General features: G+C 45.5%; 1 protein-coding gene across 2 annotated transcripts in view; it reads left to right on the top strand.

Annotated features, from left to right (window-relative positions):
- The window catches only part of CRAMP1 (cramped chromatin regulator homolog 1), a 63,639-nt gene that overhangs the window by 30,666 nt on the left and 10,316 nt on the right, over positions 1-22,657 (top strand). For both annotated transcript variants that reach the window (XM_040356656.1, XM_040356655.1), the window contains exons 8-13: positions 787-910; positions 5,870-5,951; positions 13,137-14,129; positions 16,965-17,142; positions 18,950-19,131; positions 20,878-20,946. In XM_040356656.1, the coding sequence (XP_040212590.1) occupies positions 787-910; positions 5,870-5,951; positions 13,137-14,129; positions 16,965-17,142; positions 18,950-19,131; positions 20,878-20,946 (1,628 nt within the window). The remainder of the gene's footprint in view (positions 1-786; positions 911-5,869; positions 5,952-13,136; positions 14,130-16,964; positions 17,143-18,949; positions 19,132-20,877; positions 20,947-22,657) is intronic.

Raw genomic sequence — 22,657 nt, 5'->3', positions numbered from 1 at the left:
TGTGGCAAGACTGGGCACAGATGATAGGAAATCTTATACTCTACATTGTGACATAAACACTTTTTTTTGGGGTTTACATCCACTTTAACTGGGGTTCGAAGAGCTTTCACAAAGCGTGTCCGAAGCCATGTTTTGAAGCAAATGTAAACTAGCCCTTAAAGTAAAGCAGTGCCGTATCGCAAAAAGGAAGTGGGCAAATCCTTCCGGTCCTTAAGTTGTTAAACTACAACTACCCTGGTGTTGCACATGTGATCATCAGTTATGACACCAGCCATTTGATGGTTGGACAGTTTGGTTGAGGACACAAGCAAATGTGAGTGTTAGAAGTTCCCGCATTCCAGGAATGTAACTGTTTTGTGAAACCATTAAATTGATGGGTTTAGCTTTATGATTTACTGCTGCTCAGGGGCTCTGGGCTTCAGCAAAACTGGAGCTATGATATTTACAGAACGCACTTGTTAAAGAACATTAATTTGTATTAAGTTGTTATGAGTAAAGTTCCGCCTTAAAGTAATTTGTTACTGCCCACACACTGATTTTTTGTTGGTTGTAGAAGTGGGAGACAAAAATTGTGTGAAAAACCTTTTTAAAGAAATAGGATTTTCAAAGAACGTGTAGAACGGTGCAATGAGGTTTAGGTGTCTACAGAAGGTGGGTTGCGTGAGTTGTAAGCTCCATGAATTCCATTTCATCTTGCAATTGTCTGCCTACATAGGTATTTAAGGGTTTATTTATTTATTTTTGCTTCTGGCTTCAGCTATTGGATTGATATTGTAACTTTTCCAGGTCTGAGTGATGAAGAGGATCAGAAACCAGTGCGATTGCCTCTGAAGGTACCTGTAGAACTTCAGCCAAGGAGTAACCAGGCATGGGCACGTGTACAGAGCCTGGCACAGAATCCACGCCTCAGGTATGAGAATGGATCGAAGATATTGATGGCTGTAACGGCCACAGTATATTACTCCAAGAGGAACTATAATGTTGCTGGGTAAATTGTATTTAAAGCCTTACTCTGGGCTTTCTCCTTTGTAGCCCCTGCCAACAGTATGTTTTACTTACTTTTTTTCTGATGTCTTCTGGCAGGTCACATGACCTGCAAGATCGCCTTCCTCCTTGGTCTTCTTCCAGTGGTGGGTGGTCCTGAGATAAGCCAGAGATAAGGCAAGGGAGATTGCGGGTAAGCTAGAGCACTACGCTCGCACCCCATCTAGATCCTGAGCCGCTGATGAAATTCCTAGTGAGGAGGGGTGTACAGGCACACAGGATGCAGCCTAATTATAGCAGTAGGACAATCCACCGCAGGAGGGAGGTGGGGCAGTGTCGCCAGTATGTGCAGGGGCGGGGGGGGGGGGGGGGGGCACGGTTGACATTTTCCCCTAGACCGCCTACCTTATCTTTAAAACAGGCCGCTGCCTGTCTTCTTGTTTTTGTATTTTTTTTTTCCATACTGTGACTGCCCGGGTTATACACTAGAAGTCAGCCTCGGCGACCGCCAACTGGCTGGCTGCTGCTGCATTCTGGGAGTTGTAGTCCGGTCGCGATTACGTTCCTGGATGTGGGAGGAACTCAGCAGCGCAGCACACTACAACTCCCACCTCCCAGGAGTCTCAGGGGCAGGGCGTGTGGCACGCCAGGGGGAGGGGACGCGTTACACGTGACTATCTCAGTTTGTGGGCTGGGGTCGGGCACTGGATTGTGGAGTGGCTGCCGCTGCAAGTTGCGAGAGAAGAGAAGACATGACTCATGACTGAGAGAGCAGCCAGGACTGCAGCCTACTTTGAGTACCCGACCTGCTGAGGTGAGACAGACACTGAACCTCCACATCAGTGGGCACTGTCTGCGCTGGTGAGGCTGCATTGGATGGGCACTGACTGGTGAGGCTGCACCAATGGGCACTGTCTGCACTGGTGAGGCAATGGATGGGCAATGTCTTAGGCAGGTGGTCCCTTATACTTTTGTCAACCTTGTTTGATGTTTCAGACTGTGACCTTTTACTGCAGCTTCTGGTTGGACTCAATTTCAGGCCACTGGTTTTCCCTCTAGCAGTATTCCCGAGAGGAAAATCTGGTTTGTAGTGTGTGTGTGTGTGTGTGTGTGTGTGTTTGTTTTTCTTTTCATCTTTTTTTCCCAGCAAAGTTTTGCTGAGATTTTTTTATGTGCAGAGATTTAAGTCCTGTGCACACGGGTCCAAATACACCAGCTACATTCAGATCTACCTTTTACTGCCAGGACCATAGATCTGTTCCTTTTAGCTAGAATAGTTTCTAATTTGCTCAGTCATAATCTGGATACTGTCACATATTCTACTTTCTCCTTTTTAGGGAGATTACAGGACACATCCATGCCAATTAAAGTTGGGTACTTCTACCATCTTGAACGATTAGGGCAGTGTCTTAGAAGACAGTTGTGATGTCACGGAATGTTAGGGGCCTGGGAGATCCAAGTGAAAATCGGGCTGTTTTTACTGCATTATTGTAGTATGATCTGGCAGTAATTTGCCTGCAGGACATGCACATGTCTCCAAATATGGTCACTATTTTTAGGACAAAATTTAAATATCAATATCACTCCACTTACTCTACATACCCTAGAGGTTTAAGTGTTTTAGTGGCATCCCAAGTGCTTTTTTCCTGCACCCAAGTTGAAATTGATGAGCAGGGACAATACATTTTTCTACTTTGTACATTAGATGCTAAATATTGTGTAGTGGCTAATAGCCCCCGCCAGATAAGGGAGAGGTCTTGAAATGCTTATCTCGCTTTATGGCCCGATTCCCTAATGTTTCCGGTGTTGCTGTGGGAGACTTTAACAATTTATGGCAACAACTAGGGTTGCAACGATACCTTTGCTGTGCGATTTGAGCCCATACAAAATGAATGGGATGCACTGCAAAGAATTACATGCACTTTGAACAGGAATGCAGTGTGATTTCTGAGCACACAGGAGCGGTGCAGGAATAAGCACTGCTTTTGCTCAAATCGCACCGTAAAGGTATCGGCTTACTATATCGGGGCATTTGTATGAGTACTCGTGCTAATACTCTGTATCATTACCGTATCGGTGCAACCCTAGCGACAACCTCAAGTATTCCTGCTGTTTGAGCAGCTATCGTTCCAACTCTGGTATCGATTTGGCATTGGGCATGGTCTCGGTTCTCCCATGGATTGAGTCCGCGTTCCGCCTGTCAGACCACCCGCCGTTGTTAATTACACCAACGGTAAACCCAATCCTCACAGATGTATTCCATGGAAGGTTCACCCATTCTGGCTCAGTCTGATTATGGAAGATTCAAAGATGATGTCTATACTAGCTAATTTCTTCACTAACAGTAGTGGTGCAGCTTCCAGACTGATCACATGGGATGCCATAATGATGTTCCCGAGGGGGGTTGGTGGGTGCTTAATAAGAGTTTTTCTAGGGTTAGGGCTAGCGCCCCACCCGGCAGTGGGAGGGGAGACTTGTAAAAAGAAGTACATAAGGAAGAAGAGCAATTCATTGTGAAGTCGATGGAGGGAAGTCCAACAACTTTATGAGTCTTTGTCTTTGATGAGGGCAGACCACAAGCGTTTTTTCACAACAAAGGCACTTTGAAGAGGGTAAAAATATAGACCATTTGCTGGCAGTTATTGTCTGATCACAACAAGACTCCTCCATGATTATGGCTATTAAAGACAAGTTAGGTGAGCTAACATATAAAACTGTGGAAATATTGGATTGCTTTATCGCATTTTATGCGGGTCTTTATAGGACAAAGATTAGTTTCGCCAGATAACTGCAGTGCAGTGTTTACATACTTTGGAAAGGCACAGATTAACGTTAGATGAAAGACGATTCCTGGAGTTGCTTCTTACGTTGGAGGAATTTTTTAGATAGGAGATCTGAGGCCTCAAATAAGGCATCAGGATTTGATGTCCTTCCATCGGAAATCTATAAAAGATATGGTGAGGTACTGTTGCTTGGGTTACTGAACGTATTGAAGAAAGCTTATTTTCTGGGAGCCCTTATGGACCCTAAGAAAAGCAATAATAGTTCTCCCAAAACCATTTAAAGATTATCTTCTCCCGGAATTATGCAGACCCAAATCACTTCTGAAGTCTCGTACACACGCTCGGTTTTCTCGACAAAAACCAGCAAGAAAACTGCTGGCAGAGCTTTCTTGCCGAGTAAACCGAGCGTGTGTACGAGGCTTTCAGGTTTCTCGTCCGAGATTCTGGCCAGATTTCCAAAGGGAGAAATCTCTATAGATCCTGCTCTCTATTTTCTCGTTGAGAATCTTGTCGGCCTGTTTCCCGACGAGAAACCCGCGAGTGTGTATACTTACCTGTCGCCGTGGAAACCTGCGCATGCTCGAAATTACTTTGACGCATGCGTGGTAGCTTCCACGGCATAGGTAGGGTGAAGCAAGATGGCGGCGACGGCATCGAATGCGACGAGCGCATGCTCGTCGTACACAATGACGTCGCCGCGTTCTTGCCTGTGTGTACACTCGGGCGGCAAGAGATACTTGCTAAGAATCTCGTCAGGAAAAATAACGTTTTTTTCCTGACGAGATTCTGGCCCGTGTGTACGAGGCCCAACTTTGGATGTGAAGATCACCCTGTATGCAGATGACACATTGTTCTTCTTGGGAGATGCCAAGCACACATTTTCTTCTCTAATGGGACTAATAGCACAATTTAGGCTTCCGTACAAACTGAGATAGATCTGTTTTACTCCCGCTAGACCCTTTAATAGGAACTGTACCTGTTGTTGAGGCTTCTCAAATGAGTACTTGATACTGTTAAATACTTAGGGGTCATTATTCTCAAAGACCTACCTTAACCTGTCTCCACTTAGATAAATGTAAACTTTAATGAGGTTTTCCAGCCTGGGGGAAAAAAATGTAGCTGCTGACTTTTAATATTGGAACAATTACCTGTCCAAGGAGCTTGCGATGTCGGCACCCCAGCCAATTTTCGGATCAGCTGTCAGGTGCTGCCGCCACCATTTCCACTAAGGATAACTGGCTTCACAGACTGCGTGCTGCGCTTTTTCTTAATGGGCCCGGCGGTGGAGGAAGGAGGGAAAGGGGACAAATTTCCACCGTCTCCCGGAAGTGGGAACAGGGACCTGTCAAAAACAGGTACCCGTTGCCCCCCTAAGAGGTGCCAAATGTGGCACCGGCGGGGGGGAGGAAGCAAACGTGTGGAGGTTCCACTTTTGTGTGGAACGCCTCTTTAAATGTACTACATGGTGTAAACTTCCACTTGGATATACGCAGGACTAATCTTATTAAAATGGTATCGCCACCCCTGCTAAAATGGTACAAGAAATTGACTCTCTCTTAATTTGGAGAAGGAAATGCCTTCCTATTAAGCTTTCTATTCTTCAGCCATCTAAGAATGCAGGAGGTCTAGCAGTTCCACAATCTAGAACATATTTTTATAGCATCGCAACTTCCACAAATTATTAGCCCAAAAATGGACATCTCCTCGCCTCTTCCTGCTATCGAATAATACCAAATTCTGGGAAAAACTGGAGTTCCAGTATAGAAACTGCCCACAAAAGATTAAAAGGATGTGGAGTCTCTAGTTAGCGGTGCCAGGATTTGCCCTATTTACCTTGGTAGCACAAACATTAATTTTTATCTCCATCCTAATTGTATGCTATTAAAACATTTAAAAATTGTATACTTCATTGATCACTATGTTGTATCTTTGTACTAACATAATGGACTCTTATTGTTGCATGTTTGTTGGGTTGTATGTAAAACAAAAAATGACACACAAATTTATGTCCCAAAAAGCAATAAAAAATATCTGATTTATAAAATTTAATAAAGTGTCTTTTTGTATTTATGTATTTTTTTGGTGTCTCCTTCTATTACTAGGATGATAGTAGAGCTGCACAGAAAAGTCTCCAGCCTCATAGAGTTCCTGAAACAAAAGTGGTCACTGCAGGAGGTCCGAGTTGTATCCTTAAGTGTTTATTTCAGATATTTGGGCTTTGGATAAAGGTAAAATGTTGGCCACAAATGTTGCCATCTGTTAGCTCAAAACAGCAGATCGGTTGATATGGAAACTACAGAGACTGTGTCTAAAGCCAAAACTATTTATTTTTCCATTTTGGATAGAGTAGAGGAGGATTGAAACCGATGTCAGTTACATTTTTGACACGGTGTGTCATTAGGGAAATTTCTTTTCACTTGTCCAGTCCTATTAGATTCAGCAGGAAGAGAGAGGATATCTCTCCAATGTGAAGAAAATCACCTCTTATACAGTTGTGCTGGGAGCAAATGTCAACATTTAGAAGATTTCCCCCTTGATTTCTGTTCTGGTGGCCATTCAGAATTTTACCTTTCTTTATCGTACATCACGGGACACAGAGCGGCATTCATTACTATATGGGTTATATGGAGTACCTTCAGGTGTAGACACTGGCAATCTCAAACAGGAAATGCCCCTCCCTATATAACCCCCTCCCATAGGAGGAGTACCTCAGTTTTTACGCCAGTGTCTTAGGTGTTAGTCATGGTTTAGCTTGCCTCCGCATCCTTGGGATTAGGTGAGCTACCGGTTCTGTCCAAAAAAGCCTCAGCGCTAAAGTGGTCAGTAACCGGACCCCAAACCCTTGGGGTATAGCCCATAATGCTTTTCTTTTTAGAGAGCTGGACCCTGGGCCCAGAACTTAGAAAACCTTTGGGTACCTAAAGTTTTCTGTTGCCAGGGTGCTATATGGGCCCAGGACAGTGGATCCTTCATAGGAACCCAGGGCCTGAAGGTCTAGACATCCCCACGGAGATGGGGGAAGATTGGGCCTCTTGCTTGGCAAAGTCCTGCGGCATGGAGCAGGTAAGTGAGGGGAAAACTTGCGGAACTTGGTTCTTAGCAGGTTTTTTTCTGGGGGGTCACAGGGGACATGCCTAAAGTTATGCACTGCATCTGGCAAACTAGTCACATATCATAAAGATAGGATGGCTCTCTATGTATTATTCCCCATAAGATGTGACCTCCCTTGTAGTGTTGGAAAAGCATTGAGTGGGGCCTGTGTTATATAAAAATATATGTGTGTGTCAGAGAGCTTTGCTTACCTGCAGGCCTCCAGGCGATGCTCCATTCAGTCTTCCTCCTCAGAGCCTGCAAGCAGGCAAAACGCTGACCTCCTCATGGTTCCAGGCTGCAGGCTGCAGTTTGCTGGAACAGAGAGGTCCCTTCCTCCCAAAATCCCCCCCCCTCCCCCTGTCGGGAGGGGCATTTCCTGTTTGAGGTTGCTGGGGGGGAAGGGCGGGTCAGTGGCTTAAAGGAAGGGGCGGCCCTTCCTTGTTTGTTCCATCAATACTTTGGAACTGAGGAGAAAGACCAGAGCGGCAGCACGGGGCGCCGAGGACACACAGTGGCCAGAAAGGATATTGCAGTCTTCAGAGGACTGTTTTGTCAAGCCTAGAAATAGGCTGTTTCTTTTCCATCTCATAGTTTTTCTTTGCAATACTACTCAGGGGGACAGAATGTTTTTTCTTTCCTGGATTTGAAACAAAAACGAAAAAAAAAAAAAAAAAAAAAAAAAAAAAGTCATCTAGGGGAGAGGAAGCATTTTTTTTATCCCCCAAACAGGTGTTTGGACAATTAACTTTTATAGTTCCAAATACCAATAGGTAGCAGGTGTACCTCGGTATTGTACCATGGTATGCCGCTGTTTTCCCTACAGGGAGCCTTGGGGCCATCGTGATCTGGGGCTGGAGCTGACGCGGGTCAGTCCAACCCTAAGATGGTCACGGAGGAGGTATTACTCACCTCTTTAAAAGAGATGCAGAAAAGCATGGGAAAAATGATATCCGCAGCTATGCGGGGCAGTAAGCGGAATAGATCTCCGTCGCCCGAGCGCGGACCCTCAGAAGAGGAGGTCCTTTCCTCAGGGGAATTGGACGACCTCTTGGACACGGACCAAGTAGGTTCAGGGATCGAAGACCCGGATACAGAGGAGTCTGGGGCAGTCTCCCTGAGGGAGAGCTGGTGGATTCAAGGATTGTCGGACTTGGTCCATAGGACATTCAACTTGCCAGTACCAGATCTCCAGGTATCGACGGTTTCAGCTTTGGGCTCACTGAGGGCGCCTCAAAGCAATGCTGTGTTTCCGATCCATCCTCTATTAGAGGGAATTTTGTTCCAAGATTGGAACAAGCCAGATAAGATCTTCTTACCACCTAAAAGGTTCTCTGTCCTATATCCTATGGAAGAAAATTTTTCCAAAAGATGGGCTACTCCTGCAGTGGACGCAGCCATCTCATGTGTTAACAGATCGTTAACATGCCCTGTAGAAAACATACAGGTGTTCAAGGATCCAGTTGATAAGCGCTTGGAAGCACTACTTAAGAACTCCTTCACTACTGCAGGGGCAGTAGTACAGCCAGCTGTGGCTGCGATTGGGGTCGCTCAAGCATTATCGGATCAATTTAAGCAGATGCTTAAACTTATTCCGGCCCAGCAGGCAGAAAAATTTTCGGATGTCCCTAAGGCCATATGTTTTACGGTAGACGCAATCAAGGATTCTATCCAGCAAGCGTCACGTTTATCGTTATCCCTTATCCATATGAGAAGACTCTTATGGTTAAAAAAGCTGGGAGGCTGAGCCCCCATGCAAGAAGCTCCTGGTAGGGTTCCCCTTCCATGGAGGACGACTCTTCGGAGAAGACCTAGATAAATACATTCAGACCATTTCAAACGGCAAGAGTACTCTCTTGCCAACTAAGAAGAAGGTTCAGGGACCTGCGTTTAAACGACAGTATTCCCCTGGGCAGGGGCCCTCTAATGCCAAGCAGTATCGACGGCCTCCTGCAAAAGCAAACTTCGGCTTCAACAGCAGATCACAAGGACAGGCTGTTAGAGGCAAAAGGCAGTGGTTTCGCAAACCAGCAAAACCAGCCCCCAAGCCAACCTTATGAAGGGGCGCCCCCACCCACGAAGGTGGGGGGAAGGCTGCGACTCTTTTCAGAGATTTGGGAAGCCAGCATTCCCGACGAGTGGGTACGGTCTTCCGTGGCCACAGGCTACAAATTAGATTTCCTAAGGTTTCCTCCTCCTCATTTCCAGAAGTCGAGGATTCCAAACGATCCGGAAAAGGGAGCCGCATTAAGATCGGCATTAGATCATCTACTTTCCCAGGAAGTAATAGTAGAGGTACCAGTCCTGGAACAGGGGCTGGGTTTCTACTCCAACCTATTCATCATCCCAAAATCCAATGGAGATGTCAGGCCAATTTTGGACCTAAAGATGGTAAATGCATATCTAAAGATCCGCTCATTTCGGATGGAATCCGTGCGGTCAGCAGCTGCCACACTCCAGAAGGACGACTTCATGGCGTCCATAGACATAAAGGATGCCTACCTTCATGTTCCAATTTATCAGCCACATCAAAGATATCTACGCTTCATGGTGGCTTCGCGTCACTTCCAATTCGTGGCGCTTCCCTTCGGGTTGGCTACGGCCCCCCGGGTGTTCACGAAGGTCCTAGCTCCAATCCTAGCCAAACTAAGGATCCAAGGGGTCACGATCCTAGCATACCTGGACGACCTCCTAGTCATAGATCACTCGTCTCCTGGCTTGGAGCGAGCAGTGGCCCTCACGGTCCAATACCTCGAGAGGTTCGGCTGGGTCCTAAATCGAGAAAAGTCAGCTTTCCAGCCCACAAAGCAGTTGGAATATCTCGGCATGAGATTAGACACAGAACAACAAGGAGTGTTCCTACCTCTGAGGAAGGTAAAAGCCATCAAGGAATTAATCCTACTGGTTCTAAGCAAGAAAGAACCGACTATTCGCCTATGTATGAGGTTACTAGGCAAGATGGTGGCCACATTCGAGGCGGTACCATACGCCCAGAGCCACACTCGCATCCTACAGGCAGCCATCCTGTCAGCATGGAGCAGAAGGCCACAGGCCTTGGATATCCCGTTGCCGCTCTCATCAAGAGTCCGACAAAGTCTGTGTTGGTGGTTAGACCCTCAGAATCTACTGAAGGGGAGGTCTTTCAGCCCAGTGGCTTGGAAGATAGTGACCACAGACGCCAGCCTGACGGGCTGGGGAGCAATTTTGGATGGTTGCACTCGCCAAGGTACTTGGGCAAAGCCAGAGAAGCAGTTGCCCATCAACATCTTGGAGCTCAGAGCTGCTCGACTAGCCCTCAGGGCTTGGACGTCAAAATTGCAGGGGTCCCCGGTGAGAATTCAATCAGACAATGCCACGGCCGTGGCACACATAAATCACCAAGGGGGAACCAGGAGTCAAGCCGCTCAGAGAGGTGAGCTTGATTCTTCTATGGGCAGAGGCTCATGTGCCCTGCATATCGGCAATATTCATTCCAGGAGTGGACAACTTTCAGGCGGACTTCTTAAGCCGCCAGACTCTATGGCCGGGGGAATGGTCTCTGCATCCACTAGTCTTTCAAGCACTCTGCCAAAGATGGGGAGTGCCGGACGTGGATATCATGGCATCGAGACTCAACAAGAAACTAGACAGGTTCATGTCCCGCTCAAGGGATCCGATGGCCTGCGGAACCGATGCGTTGGTTTGCCCTTGGCATCAGTTCAAACTTCTTTATGCGTTTCCCCCGCTCCAGTTACTACCCCGCCTGCTGCGCAGGATCCGGGTGGAGCACATACCAGTCATCCTGGTAGCTCCAGCATGGCCCAGAAGGGCATGGTACTCACTAATCTTAAGGATGGTAGTGGGAGACCCTTGGACTCTTCCTCTACGGCCAGACCTGCTATCGCAAGGTCCGATCCTCCACCCTGCCTTACGGCATCTAAATTTGACGGCCTGGAAGCTGAATCCCTGATTCTCAGGGGTAGAGGTCTGTCTCAGAAAGTAATCTCTACCCTAATCAGAGCCAGGAAACCGGTCTCTAGGGTGATTTATTACAGGGTCTGGAAGGCCTATGTAGGCTGGTGTGAGTCCAAGCGATGGCTTTCTCGCAAATTTACCATCGATAGAGTATTAAGTTTTCTCCAGCTAGGAGTGGATAAAGGATTGGCATTAAGCACAATCAAAGGACAGATTTCTGCTCTGTCAGTGTGGTTTCAGCGGCCGCTGGCCACCCACTCGCTGGTTAAGACCTTCCTTCAAGGGGTCTTACGTATTAGACCTCCAGTTAAATCCCCGCTTTGTCCGTGGGATTTAAATCTTGTTCTGTCAAGTTTACAGAAACAACCGTTTGAGCCGTTGGCTGATATTCCTTTGGTTCTACTGACAAGGAAGTTAGTATTTTTGGTTGCCATAGTTTCCGCAAGAAGAGTTTCGGAGCTGGCAGCCTTATCCTGTAAGGAACCATATCTTGTTTTTCATAAGGACAGGGTCGTTCTCCGCCCTCATCCTTCCTTCCTTCCGAAGGTCATATCCAGTTTTCATTTGAACCAGGATTTGGTATTACCATCCTTCTTCCCTAAACCTACTTCCAGAAAGGAAGGGTTGCTGCATACCTTGGATATTGTCAGGGCCATGAAGGCCTATCTTAAAGCTACAAAGAAGATCCGGAAGACAGATGTGCTGTTCATTCTACCGGATGGGCCCAAGAAGGGGCAGGCAGCTGCAAAGTCCACCATTTCTAGGTGGATTAAGCAATTAATCACTCAGGCCTACGGCTTGAAAGGGTTGCCTCCTCCAGTATCATTAAAGGCTCATTCTACTAGAGCCATGGGCGCCTCCTGGGCAGCACACCACCAGATCTCTATGGCTCAAGTTTGCAAGGCGGCAACCTGGTCTTCTGTCCACACGTTTACAAAATTCTACAAGTTGGACGTAAGAAGGAATACTGATACTGCCTTCGGGCAGGCAGTGCTGCAGGCTGCAGTTTGAGACCCTCGGATTCCGGGGGCTCCTCTTGTTCGAGTTAAATTTAAAAATTTTATTTTTCTCAACTAAGTTGGATTTATTATGATTTGAGTATATCTCTAAATTAAATCCTTTTGTCTTGGAGATGTTCTCCCTCCCCTCATTGTAAGCATTGCTTTGGGACATCCCATATAGTAATGAATGCCGCTCTGTGTCCCGTGATGTACGATAAAGAAAAAGAGATTTTTAATACAGCTTACCTGTAAAATCTTTTTCTTGGAGTACATCACGGGACACAGAGCTCCCACCCCTCTTTTTTGAGGACCATTTTGGGAGGCATACTGCTTGCTACAAAACTGAGGTACTCCTCCTATGGGAGGGGGTTATATAGGGAGGGGCATTTCCTGTTTGAGATTGCCAGTGTCTACACCTGAAGGTACTCCATATAACCCATATAGTAATGAATGCCGCTCTGTGTCCCGTGATGTACTCCAAGAAAAAGATTTTACAGGTAAGCTGTATTAAAAATCTCTTTTTCATTTCCCGTGACATTAGTCATCCCTTATGGGGACAACACAGCCAATAGCTCCTGCTGCTGTTCGAGTCTTTGTGTAAAGAGTAGGAGATGCAGGCATGCACAGCGCTGATCTCTTCTCCCTTCTCCACCTTCACACAGGGAAGGGGAGGACAGGGCAATCTAAAATAATTTTTTACCTTTAAGCAGAACCTCACCCAAAAGCGGAAGTTCCGCTTATTTACGTTGTCCTCTTCTCTTCTGACACATTTGGCCCATTTTGGGGGGTAGAGCGTACCTGGTTTTGACAGGTACCCGCTCCCACTTCCAGTCAGATCGTCATGGTGATCCGAGCTGAAGTTTGGCCCGCCCCTCCTTCCGCCGCAGCCTTCTGGGACACGTCCTAGGTCTCGGAAGACTGTGGGACCATTCACAAAGCGCGGCTCATGAATGCGCAGTTGCCTGCGCCTGGACCCAAAACTGATTGAAGAATTGGTTTGGGTGAAGTGAACGCTGGATCCTTGGCTAGGTAAGTATCCTTATTAAATGTCAGCAGCTACAGCAGACTGGAGCTCCTCTTTAATGCAAGGAATGCATTAAGTTTAAACGTTTTTAGCTTTAGTATCACATTTGAATGCTTTGTTTTCCTTGATTGTTTCGATGCATGCTCATAGTTCATCATATGCTTTGTTTAAATTGGCTAGGCTTTTGACTGATTTAATTTGTCTGAGCATTGACAGAATAATTTAGGTCTGCTTGTTAGGGAATAGTTTACCATTGGCTGTTGAAATTTTTGTCAACGTTTCCTTTACTAACTTCCTCAGAGGAAATCCCTAGAGGATCCACAGCTGGCTGAGGTGGAGGACTCCAAAGAGGACTTGTGCCTATTCCCACCAGAATTGGCACAGTTGTCATCTTTACCAGGTGTGGCTAGAGTGGTTCACTCCAAAGCTTACTGTACTGTCCATTGGCAAGAGTCTGGCAAGTGCAAACAAAGCTCCAAGGATATACTCCTGCCACCTGCTCAGATTTTAGGAATCCAGACTGGACAAGGGACGGCACGGGTGCAGCTAAAGTGCCCACGTGGCAGTACGGACACTAAACAAGCAAACAAAATGGAAACGACAAGCAGTGCTACAGCAGACAGGACCCCAACAATAGAAAATGGCCCTGGAGAGAACATTGCTTCTGAAGGGGTGCCAGATGGTCCAAAGACCCCTGATGAAGCCCCTCCAGAAAACATGGATATGCCAGTCAATCCAGACACACCGTGTGAAGTGTCCAGCAGTGAGCTGCCATTTGTGGATGAACTGTCGATAAATGACCCTTTTCCTCGTTATTTGAAGTCTTGTCAAGATCTCATTGTTCCGGAAGGAAGCCCTTCAACAGCAAATGCTGTGCTAAGTCCCCCCATATCTCCCAGTACAAATCCCAAAAGCTCTGACCAGGCAGCTTCTCCCAGCCAGGAAAAGGCTGATGTTCAGACCGCAAACCCCCAGCAGGAGAATTGCACTACACAACCGTCAGGAACGACGGACTCTCAGGTGAAGGAGCAGAGTGGCTCGTCCAAAGCTCCCAAAGACAACTCTAACCAGCTCACTGAGCAGCTACGTCAGGAAGGCTGGAACCAACGCACTTCAGAAAACCTGACTCTAGCTGAGGTCTACCTCATGTTGGGAAAGCCAGGCAAGTTACAGCTGGAGTACGAGTGGATGGATCCGAACAATTCTGATGATCCTGAATGCCCACTGCGCCACAAACAGAGACTCCTCAATTGTCTTTTAAGACTCATTGCTACAGAAGCGAACCCTAAAACTGTAAGCAATTTTTTTTCTTTGACCTGTGTTTGGGCTTTGTACAGAGGTGTAATTTTAAGCTAGGCTTGTTTAACCCTTTAATGCATAGAGTTCATTGGAACCTAGATTCTAAGGCCAAATGTAATAATGTTAGTATGGTTTAGTTAAAGCACAGCTAAAGTTGTGGATAAAGAATAGATAAAAAAAAAACCTCACAAATGCACTTGTGGAAGAATGGTCAAAAATTCCCATAGACACATTCCTAAACCTTGTGGACAGCCTTCCCAGAAGAGTTGAGGCTACTATAGGTGGGTGGGCCGGCCAACTCAATATTTAACTTTACAGATTACGACTGGGATGCCATTAAAGGTCATGTGTGTGTAAAGGCAGGTAAATACTTTTGGTAATATAGTGTATGTATGGCAATGTATCATGCTGACAAATATTAATATACAGGTTCCAGGAAGAAAGGAGTTGGGCACTAAACAATCATTTGTTTTGCCCAAATGTTTATAGTACATGTACAACAGAGGAAGACTATTGATGTAAAACCGACCGTAGATGGAGCGACTTTAATTCCTGTAACCACAGATTTCAGGAAAAAAAATCGCTCACCCCCCCCCCCCCCCCCCCATCCACACTGACTGTGTGGATGGGGAGAAAAATTAATGAATAAATCGAGCGATGGTTGGGGGGAAAAAATTCATAAATCGAGCGAATCCCTCCCACTAAGCCATTGTGTTCTCCCGGCAGGGCGGCACGAGGAGTCTTCCCCACTAGCAGCTATAATTGCCTCTAGTGATAATCATGTAAAATTCGACATGCTCATTGTACCCAAGTTGAATGATCGATCAGCTTGGGTACATTGAGCCTGCCCACAATATATGGTTCAAACCTCGGCTGGTTCAGGAGGAACAGTCTATGGCGGACTTAAGGCTTGCTATAAAATCCAGAAGGTTATTAATTCAAGCTTGCAAAAAGTCTTCACTGTATGACATCGAGATTTTTCCAGGGTGCTGGAAATCTCGGTTTACCCAATCAAAGTAAGCTTTGTTGATATGTAATTAAGAGCTGTTGGCTGAATTTTGGGAGACCTTAGCAGGTCCTATTTCTGTGTAGCTTGTTTGAGGACTAACGGTTGTCCTTCTTTTTTTTTTTTTTTTTTTTCTTTTCTTTTCTTTTGGAAAACATCTGTATGTTTTTGGCCTTTCTTAATATCTGTACAAAGACTGTTTTGTTTTAAAGGTAATTTTAATTTTGGTTTTATCAAAAAGAAAGCGAGGGAAAACCTGAAACTGGGGCTCAGACAACAGGTGTTCCAGCTTTCCTCTATTCTGCTAACAAAAAGCATTTTTATTCCATTCTGTATCCTCTTGCTTCCTATCTGGTGAAAGTGCTGTCATGTCGGCGCTCAGTGGTAGGGGCTGGCAACTGGCACCGCATAGCAGGGGACCAGGAAAGGTGTCGGTTTCTGAGTCTGCCGACAACAAGCTCCTATTATCAGAGCAGTGTTTCATGGTGGAAGCAATGGGAGAGATAAGTATTTTTGTAAATCTTTACAGACAGAGCTTCTACCCACAATCACATTGTGGGTAGAAGGTCACCTTAAGCTAATTTGAGCAATAAATAGGGGCAGTAAAGTACAAATAGGCCATCACAATGCTGGACTCTTTCTCAAGGGTTTTAATTTTTCTACTTCTAACTGAAATCACATTGTTAAAGTGATGAGCTGTGCTTTCCTGTATACATATAAAGCCAGGTACACACGAAAAAAAAAAAACGTTCCCTCCGGTTGAAGCCGCTGTACTGGCAATCTGACATTAGTACAGTGATCTCCCCCGCTGAGCTGTTGTTTTTTTACAGAACACTCCGACCAGCGCTCTCAACTATTGGCTGAGAGCGCTTATCAAGAACTGGTCAGCTGCTGGTTTTCCAGCATGCTCGTCCAAAAGAAGCTTCTATGGGACTGGCTGGCATAAACATGGGCAGAATTTCAGACGTTTTTTATTGAATCGGCTGGCATTCGGACCGTGTGCACGACGCTTTAGTGCCAGCTGAAATGGGGTATGCTAGTTGTATGGGAATAGCCTGCTCATAGAAATAATTAGTGGACAGACTAAGTATCTGCCAGCAGTCTTGTTTAAAGCTTACGTCCAGGAAAAAGTCTCCCTCACCCTTCTTACCCATTCAGTGCTTATTAAAGACTAAGTGCAGCCAAAATGAAAAACACAACGGACATAGCTTACAGCCATTAAGATGTGTCCGTTGTGTTGATGCCTCAACGGTTAGGTGAAATTCTCCTCCGTCCATTTTATTTTGGCTCCACTTGGGCTTTAAAATAAATTCCTAACTAAGTGCGCAGCTTCTGGTAGTGACGATCACTGGCCCAAAGTGTGCCCACACACTGACTGTTCACCTCTCAAGGGCTTTATCAGTCCTCTTCAATGTTCTGCATCCTGAGAGGTCCCTACTGCCGAACAGCCAATGGGAAGCGACCCAGGCTGTAACATGGACACCCGAGAAAGCACTCTTCTCTGCAGTAAAGAAGATTAAATACTTTGGACCTGGCATGTCAGATGACCAAGGCATTGGGTAAGTAAAAGGTTTTGGGTATATCTGGAGGTCAGCATAAAGTGGTTCTAAAGCCTCAAGGTTTTTTACCTTAATGCATTCTATGCATTAAAGTAAAGGAGACTCCACCTCCTCTGTGAAATGTGTGACACAGCAGTACCTATGCACAGGGTATAGTAAATACGTGTCACAGAATTCAAGGCGATAAATATGTGGGAGTCTTCAAAAAGTAAGCTTTCAAACTTCAATATTGTTCTGATTAATATGCATTTTCTCTTTTTTTAGTCCTCGCAGACACCAGAGACCTCCTCTGTTGCCACCTCCATCATGAAGCAACCAGTTCAGGAACAGACACTCACACCACCTGGTAAGGTCATCACCTTGCTGTCCCGAAACCCGGACTGTCTGAGGACTCAACCCGCACAGATCCACACAACCTTCTCTCCGCCTTCCAATACCTCAGGTGAGGAGAGTGCCCAATGACTAAACATGTTGACTTAGCGATGGTATGGTAAATATGAATGCCCATGCATTTTAGTAGACTTTGGTAATGGAGAATATTGAAAGAAGATTTGCACATAACATTTGAACAATAATGATTGTCACAATCCAGGCTGATTTGTGTGACGCTTCACACTTGGTCATTTATAACATAAAATGCATCGGATCATACCACTCTGCATCGGTATATGGAGGGAAAGGTTAAAATCAGAGTTTGCCTATGCAGTGTTTGGGTGGCCACACGATGTTGGGTCTGGATTCCGATTTCATCGAAGGCCCCTTTCACACACCGGCGTCCACCCACGGATACGCCTGGTCAGTGGGGGATCTCTCCGCTGATCCCTTACTGAACAGGCAGATGGCAGGTCTGAGTCCACCATGTTTTGGAGGACATGGACACAGCCCGCTGTCAGATGGAAACACACCATCTGTCAGTTTCCATCCGTCTGTCATACCATCCGATCCACCAGATGGATGGGGAACAGATCCCCATCCGTATGGTTTTTAGCGGACCGGATCGGATGTCGGCGAGTTCCTTGATATCCACCTCTCCATAGAGAGCTATGGATGGTCTGATCGGGTCCTCCTGAAAAACTATCAGGCATACTCGGATCAGTCCATCCATGTGAAAAGGGCTCTTACAGATCTGACAATCCAACATGTGAGCACCTGTTGTACATTTAAATTTGTAACCAGGCAGTTAGACTCTCACATAGTTGTCAGCTGAACTGATTGGAAAGGGCAGATATGAAACCATTTCTGGTTATGTATAGCCAGCATAAGAGTCTGTCTGTTGGTCATATTTCTTGTTTTTACATAAAAGCTTAGACTTTCTCAGCATTTTAAACAGTTTCCAACCCAAAACTGTTTTATCAAAAGTCTCCTTCAGTTAAAGCCAATTTTGTTTGGTGGCTCAAAGGGCCCCCTTTCATCTGGGGTTGGCAGATGGTGAAGCATATACTGAATTGATGGATATGGCATGATCCTCAGGGGTATTTCAGTAATCCAAAATAAAAGGGACTCTGTCCAAACACTGTTTTTTCTCAGCATGTCATCACCTGTGTGGACTCTAGAGATAGATGCCCTTTTAGCCCCCAAAACACGCTGGATTTAATAAATGGATGTGACTTTTAATAAAACTAGTTTCTAGTTTTTACACCATGTATTTGGCGCTTTCCACCTTGCACCCCCATCTTTTACCAATGTTAAATCATCACATCCTTAAAGTGGTACTAAAGGCAGGATTTTTTATTTATTTTTATAAAATAAAAAAGGATGTTATACTTACCTGCTCTGTGCTAGGATAATACACAGAGCATCCCTTATCTCCTCTTTTGGGGTAACCTACTAGGGCGCACATGCTTTATGCTCCTCCTCTTCTGAGTGTGTACCCTTTATAAAGCTGTGTGCTATGGGTGCACTCCTGAGCCGACTGTGTACATCCATAGACGCACGCAGCGCTGCTCGGTCCTCTCCCCCCCCTCATTGGATTTGAGCCAATGGCACCCACTGCCATCAGAGCCTCCAGTGAATACTGGAAGAGGAGAGAAGAGCCACAGCAAACAGGTGGAGGGCCAAATCAAGAATGAGTGAGTGTTTAGTGGGGCTGGGGTTGCTGCAATTGAAAGTTTTTTTTATTTATTTTTTATTTTGTTATCTTTAATGTAGAGAATGAATTCGATAAAAAAAAAACTTTTGACTGTAGAACCACTTTCATTGTGGTATAATCAAGTGTGAGTGTATCTACTAATATATGCTTCTTCCTGCAGGTTTCAGGAATTTATCCCGTCCCCTTGTCTTTAGTGGTCCCTTGGGGTCTGTGACAACCAGCTGTGATGGGGCGGTCTTTGCTGTTCCCACTATGCTGCCTCCTAACAGCCGGCACACTAAGATTTCCTCTCCAAGCAAAGAGACTGAGGCGACAGGCCGCCAGCAATTGGACACTATTAGTGTGAGTACCAAATATATATACAGGAATCAACATTTTTGAAGAAAAGCTCATGCAAGGCGATTTCACAAGCAAGTTTCTAATACAATTAGCCACCAATGTAGTGTAGATCATTCTATATCCCAATTGGCAAAGGATTTTTTGTGCATTGGCTCCAAAAGAAATGTTAATTTGAACTGTTTAGGAGGTAGGCAGGTAGTGAAACTGGGTAGGAGGTAAAGTAACCAAGGTATGATGTTCATTTGTAAGACAATACATCTACCAAACTATGTGAATTCCTTCTGTATTGATTTAATTACCAGAACAATTGTATTAACAAACATTTTTAATACCACTATATGTGTAAGGTCTGCTGGCATATGGGTTCCCAAGTAACTAATGGCTTTATATGCCATTTAAAATGGGAACTAGGGTTTGATCTTATTCATCAGGATAGGGTCTCTGAAGGAGAAAAATTTAGAGCCTCCAATTTCCTAAGCAACACTTTCTACCATAGCAGCTTGGAGTCCTTACAAGTGGAGGGGTATTATTCCCAGATAGTGTGAACAGAAAAAGAGAAGTATGAAAAAACACTTATGTAAGTGCAAAAAGGGAAAATAACACCCACCAGTGTAACTGCCTATCACATACTTTGCTTTATCCGCTCTTGGAAAGGACACAATCCTGAACCCAAAGTGTAAGGCCGTGTCACACTAGTAATCCCATCACTAGCAAGAATTTGCGGAGACGGGGTTGCTAGAAAATACAGGCAAGACACATATCTGCTTTGAAATGAGGAATCGCTTTTTTGCTGCGAGTTGCAGCACGAGAGCGCCAGCTGGCTTATGATTCACATGAGCAGGAACCTTATTTATCGGCGTATACCGCACACTTTTTCCCCCTGAAAATAGGGGGGGAAATCACGGGTGCGCGCTATACGCCGATAGTGTACCTTGGGCTCGGAGGGGAAGGAGGGGGACAAGCGCTGTTGAGTGCCGCCGAGCGCCGCTGGAATTCACGAGCCATCTCTCCTGTTTACTCTGCTCTAACGTCGCACACACAGTCCCGCTTCCGCCACCGGCATTGGACCAGTGTTCTATCAATCACAGGAGCTGGTCCAATGCCGATGGCAGGGGCGGGACTGTGTATGTGACTGCCACCGAATGAACAGGATGACCGGAGATGACGGCTCGGTGACTCCACGAAACAAGGTGAGGCTGCAAATGGGCACATAGGCTGCATCTAGGCACATAAAACTTAGGGGCACATAGACTGGAGCTGGGCACATAGGCTGCATTTAGGCTGGAGCTGGGCACATAGGCTGCATTTAGGCTGGAGCTGGGCACATAGGCTGCATTTAGGCTGGAGCTGGGCACATAGGCTGCATTTAGGCACAGATTAGGCTGCAGATGGACACTGACCACAACATTTCAAAAAACGTTTTTTCCCTGAAACTTGCGCGTTATACGCCGATAAATACGGTAAGTGTTTTTACCTCCCTGCTGTCTCCTCCAAAGTGATCCTGCCTTTGACACGTTCTCATGGGCAACAGGATCGCCAGTGTGACATGGCCCTTAGTGTCCATGGAAGAGGACATCTGGAGTAACAACTTTATGTTGATGGACTGAAATTCTGGAGTAACAACTTTATGTTGATGGACTGAAATTCTGGAGTTATCTGTATCTTTGATTTGTCTGTCCTCATATCACATTGGTTTGTGATCTCTGAAAAGAGAACCCAATCAAAACATTTTGTCTTTTACCCCTTCAGCCTGATTTCTTCTTGCCGAAGGCCAAGAAGCCAAGGAGCAGACACCTTCGGAAACCCTTAGTTGTCCAGGTAAGATTCTCTAGTAGATTTGTACTTCCTTTCTCTTAGGCCTCTTGCACACTGGGGCTCCTGTAAATAGTTTTCCCCTGCAGGGGAAAAGTAGCTTAAAAAATGCACCCAAGCCCCTTTTTTTGCAAACGCGCTTTGGCGTGTCAAGTCTTTGGGCATTTATTCATATTATTGGCTTGATATTCATTTATTCTTGCCATTGAAATGAATCCATGCTCAAGTACGAAACGCGCCTAGAGCTTAGACGTGTTTTCCCGCCTCAGGCGTATTTTCTGCCGAAACGCTCCTCTCTTGAATGCACAATTGATGTGTTTTTTTTTTTTCTGCCTCTAAACTCCTGTTATTTTCTGCGTGTTCATAGACACATAAACTATCATAAAGGGGCGTCTGGAGGCAGAAAAAAATGTCTGTTAAGCAGGCGTGTGCATGGGGCCCTAGATATCCTAAACCTGTGGAAAGTTTATTCTGGTTAATGACAAGAGAAAAGAGAATAGCTCTATGTCCGGTTTTTAAAGACTGACCCGCTAATGCCTGTGTTGACTCTTTTTCATGGGCAAATGTAGTATGCTTTTGACATTGGTTTGAGACTTTTCTGAGATCATTCTAGATTCACTGTAGGTGCATTTGACTTGCATGCTGCTTTCAGCTATTAGGCCTGCAGGAAGCATGCACATACCTCATGGGCAGCCTAACGCCCAACTGAAAGGGGCGCACTTGGCAACTCCATTGCTGGTAGCGAGGCAGCAGCTTAGTGTTGTAAGCCTGCAACAGAAAGTGCAAGAGACTGCAAAAGTGATTTACTCATGAAAACTGTATACAGTGAGGGAAGATGCTAAACATATAGAAGATAGATTTTTGGGGAATTTATACACTTAAAAAAATTCCCATCTTGAGGAAGTAAAGAAACTGCCAATTAGTTAAAGAAGAAGTAAACTTCCTCTGCAGACACTTGCCTATAGGTAAGCCTATCATAATGCTTACCTTTTAGGTAGTGAAAATATCTCCTAAACCTGTACAGTTTAGGAGATATTTTCAGTGCATGCAGCCAGTGACATCACTGGTGCATGCGCTCTGAAGGAATGGCCCATAGGTGCCATTTATTTTCCAGCTGGTGGCGTGAACAGTGACTCCTGTGCGCATGCACAAAAGTGACATAATCGCAGCTCCGGCCAATAGCGGTGACGGAGCCTTCGAACCTGGAGGAAGCTCTGGATAAGATCTCGGCCATAACAGTGGTGGGCCAGGACCGCTGCAACAGCTTCGTTCTAAGGTAAGTATTTCATAATGAGCTAGTATGCAATGCATACTAGCTCATTATCTCTGTCTTGCAGGGTTTTTTTTTGTTGCAGGTTTACATCCTCTTTAAAGAAAAGCTTTGCTTGAATAGAATAAGTCTTCCATTGCTGTTCTGTCTCTGCCCGTCTAGTTTCCTGGCTGTCATGTTGATCTAGTGACTTCAATACTTTCTGAATATATATATATATATATATGGAGATCAGCAAGGGAAGCCCTGTGTGTCTCTCTTAGTACAGACTTCCTTTAACAAAGTCTATGTTGTTAGAAGTGGGGTCAGCTCCGGATACGTCTTTTGCTAGCACACCAACCTCCAGACAAGAACCCGGCTGTTCTGATCTTAACTGACTAACATGTAATCTCAGTATGTTGTCATGGTAACTGCTATATTCTGGTCAAGCAATCTTCCATGAGTTCC

The sequence above is a fragment of the Rana temporaria genome, chromosome 6 (genome assembly GCF_905171775.1).
Source record: "Rana temporaria chromosome 6, aRanTem1.1, whole genome shotgun sequence".
Classification (NCBI taxonomy): Eukaryota; Metazoa; Chordata; class Amphibia; order Anura; family Ranidae; genus Rana; species Rana temporaria.
The sequence above is the reverse complement of the archived record's forward strand: the minus strand, read 5'-3'. Positions and strand labels throughout refer to the sequence as shown.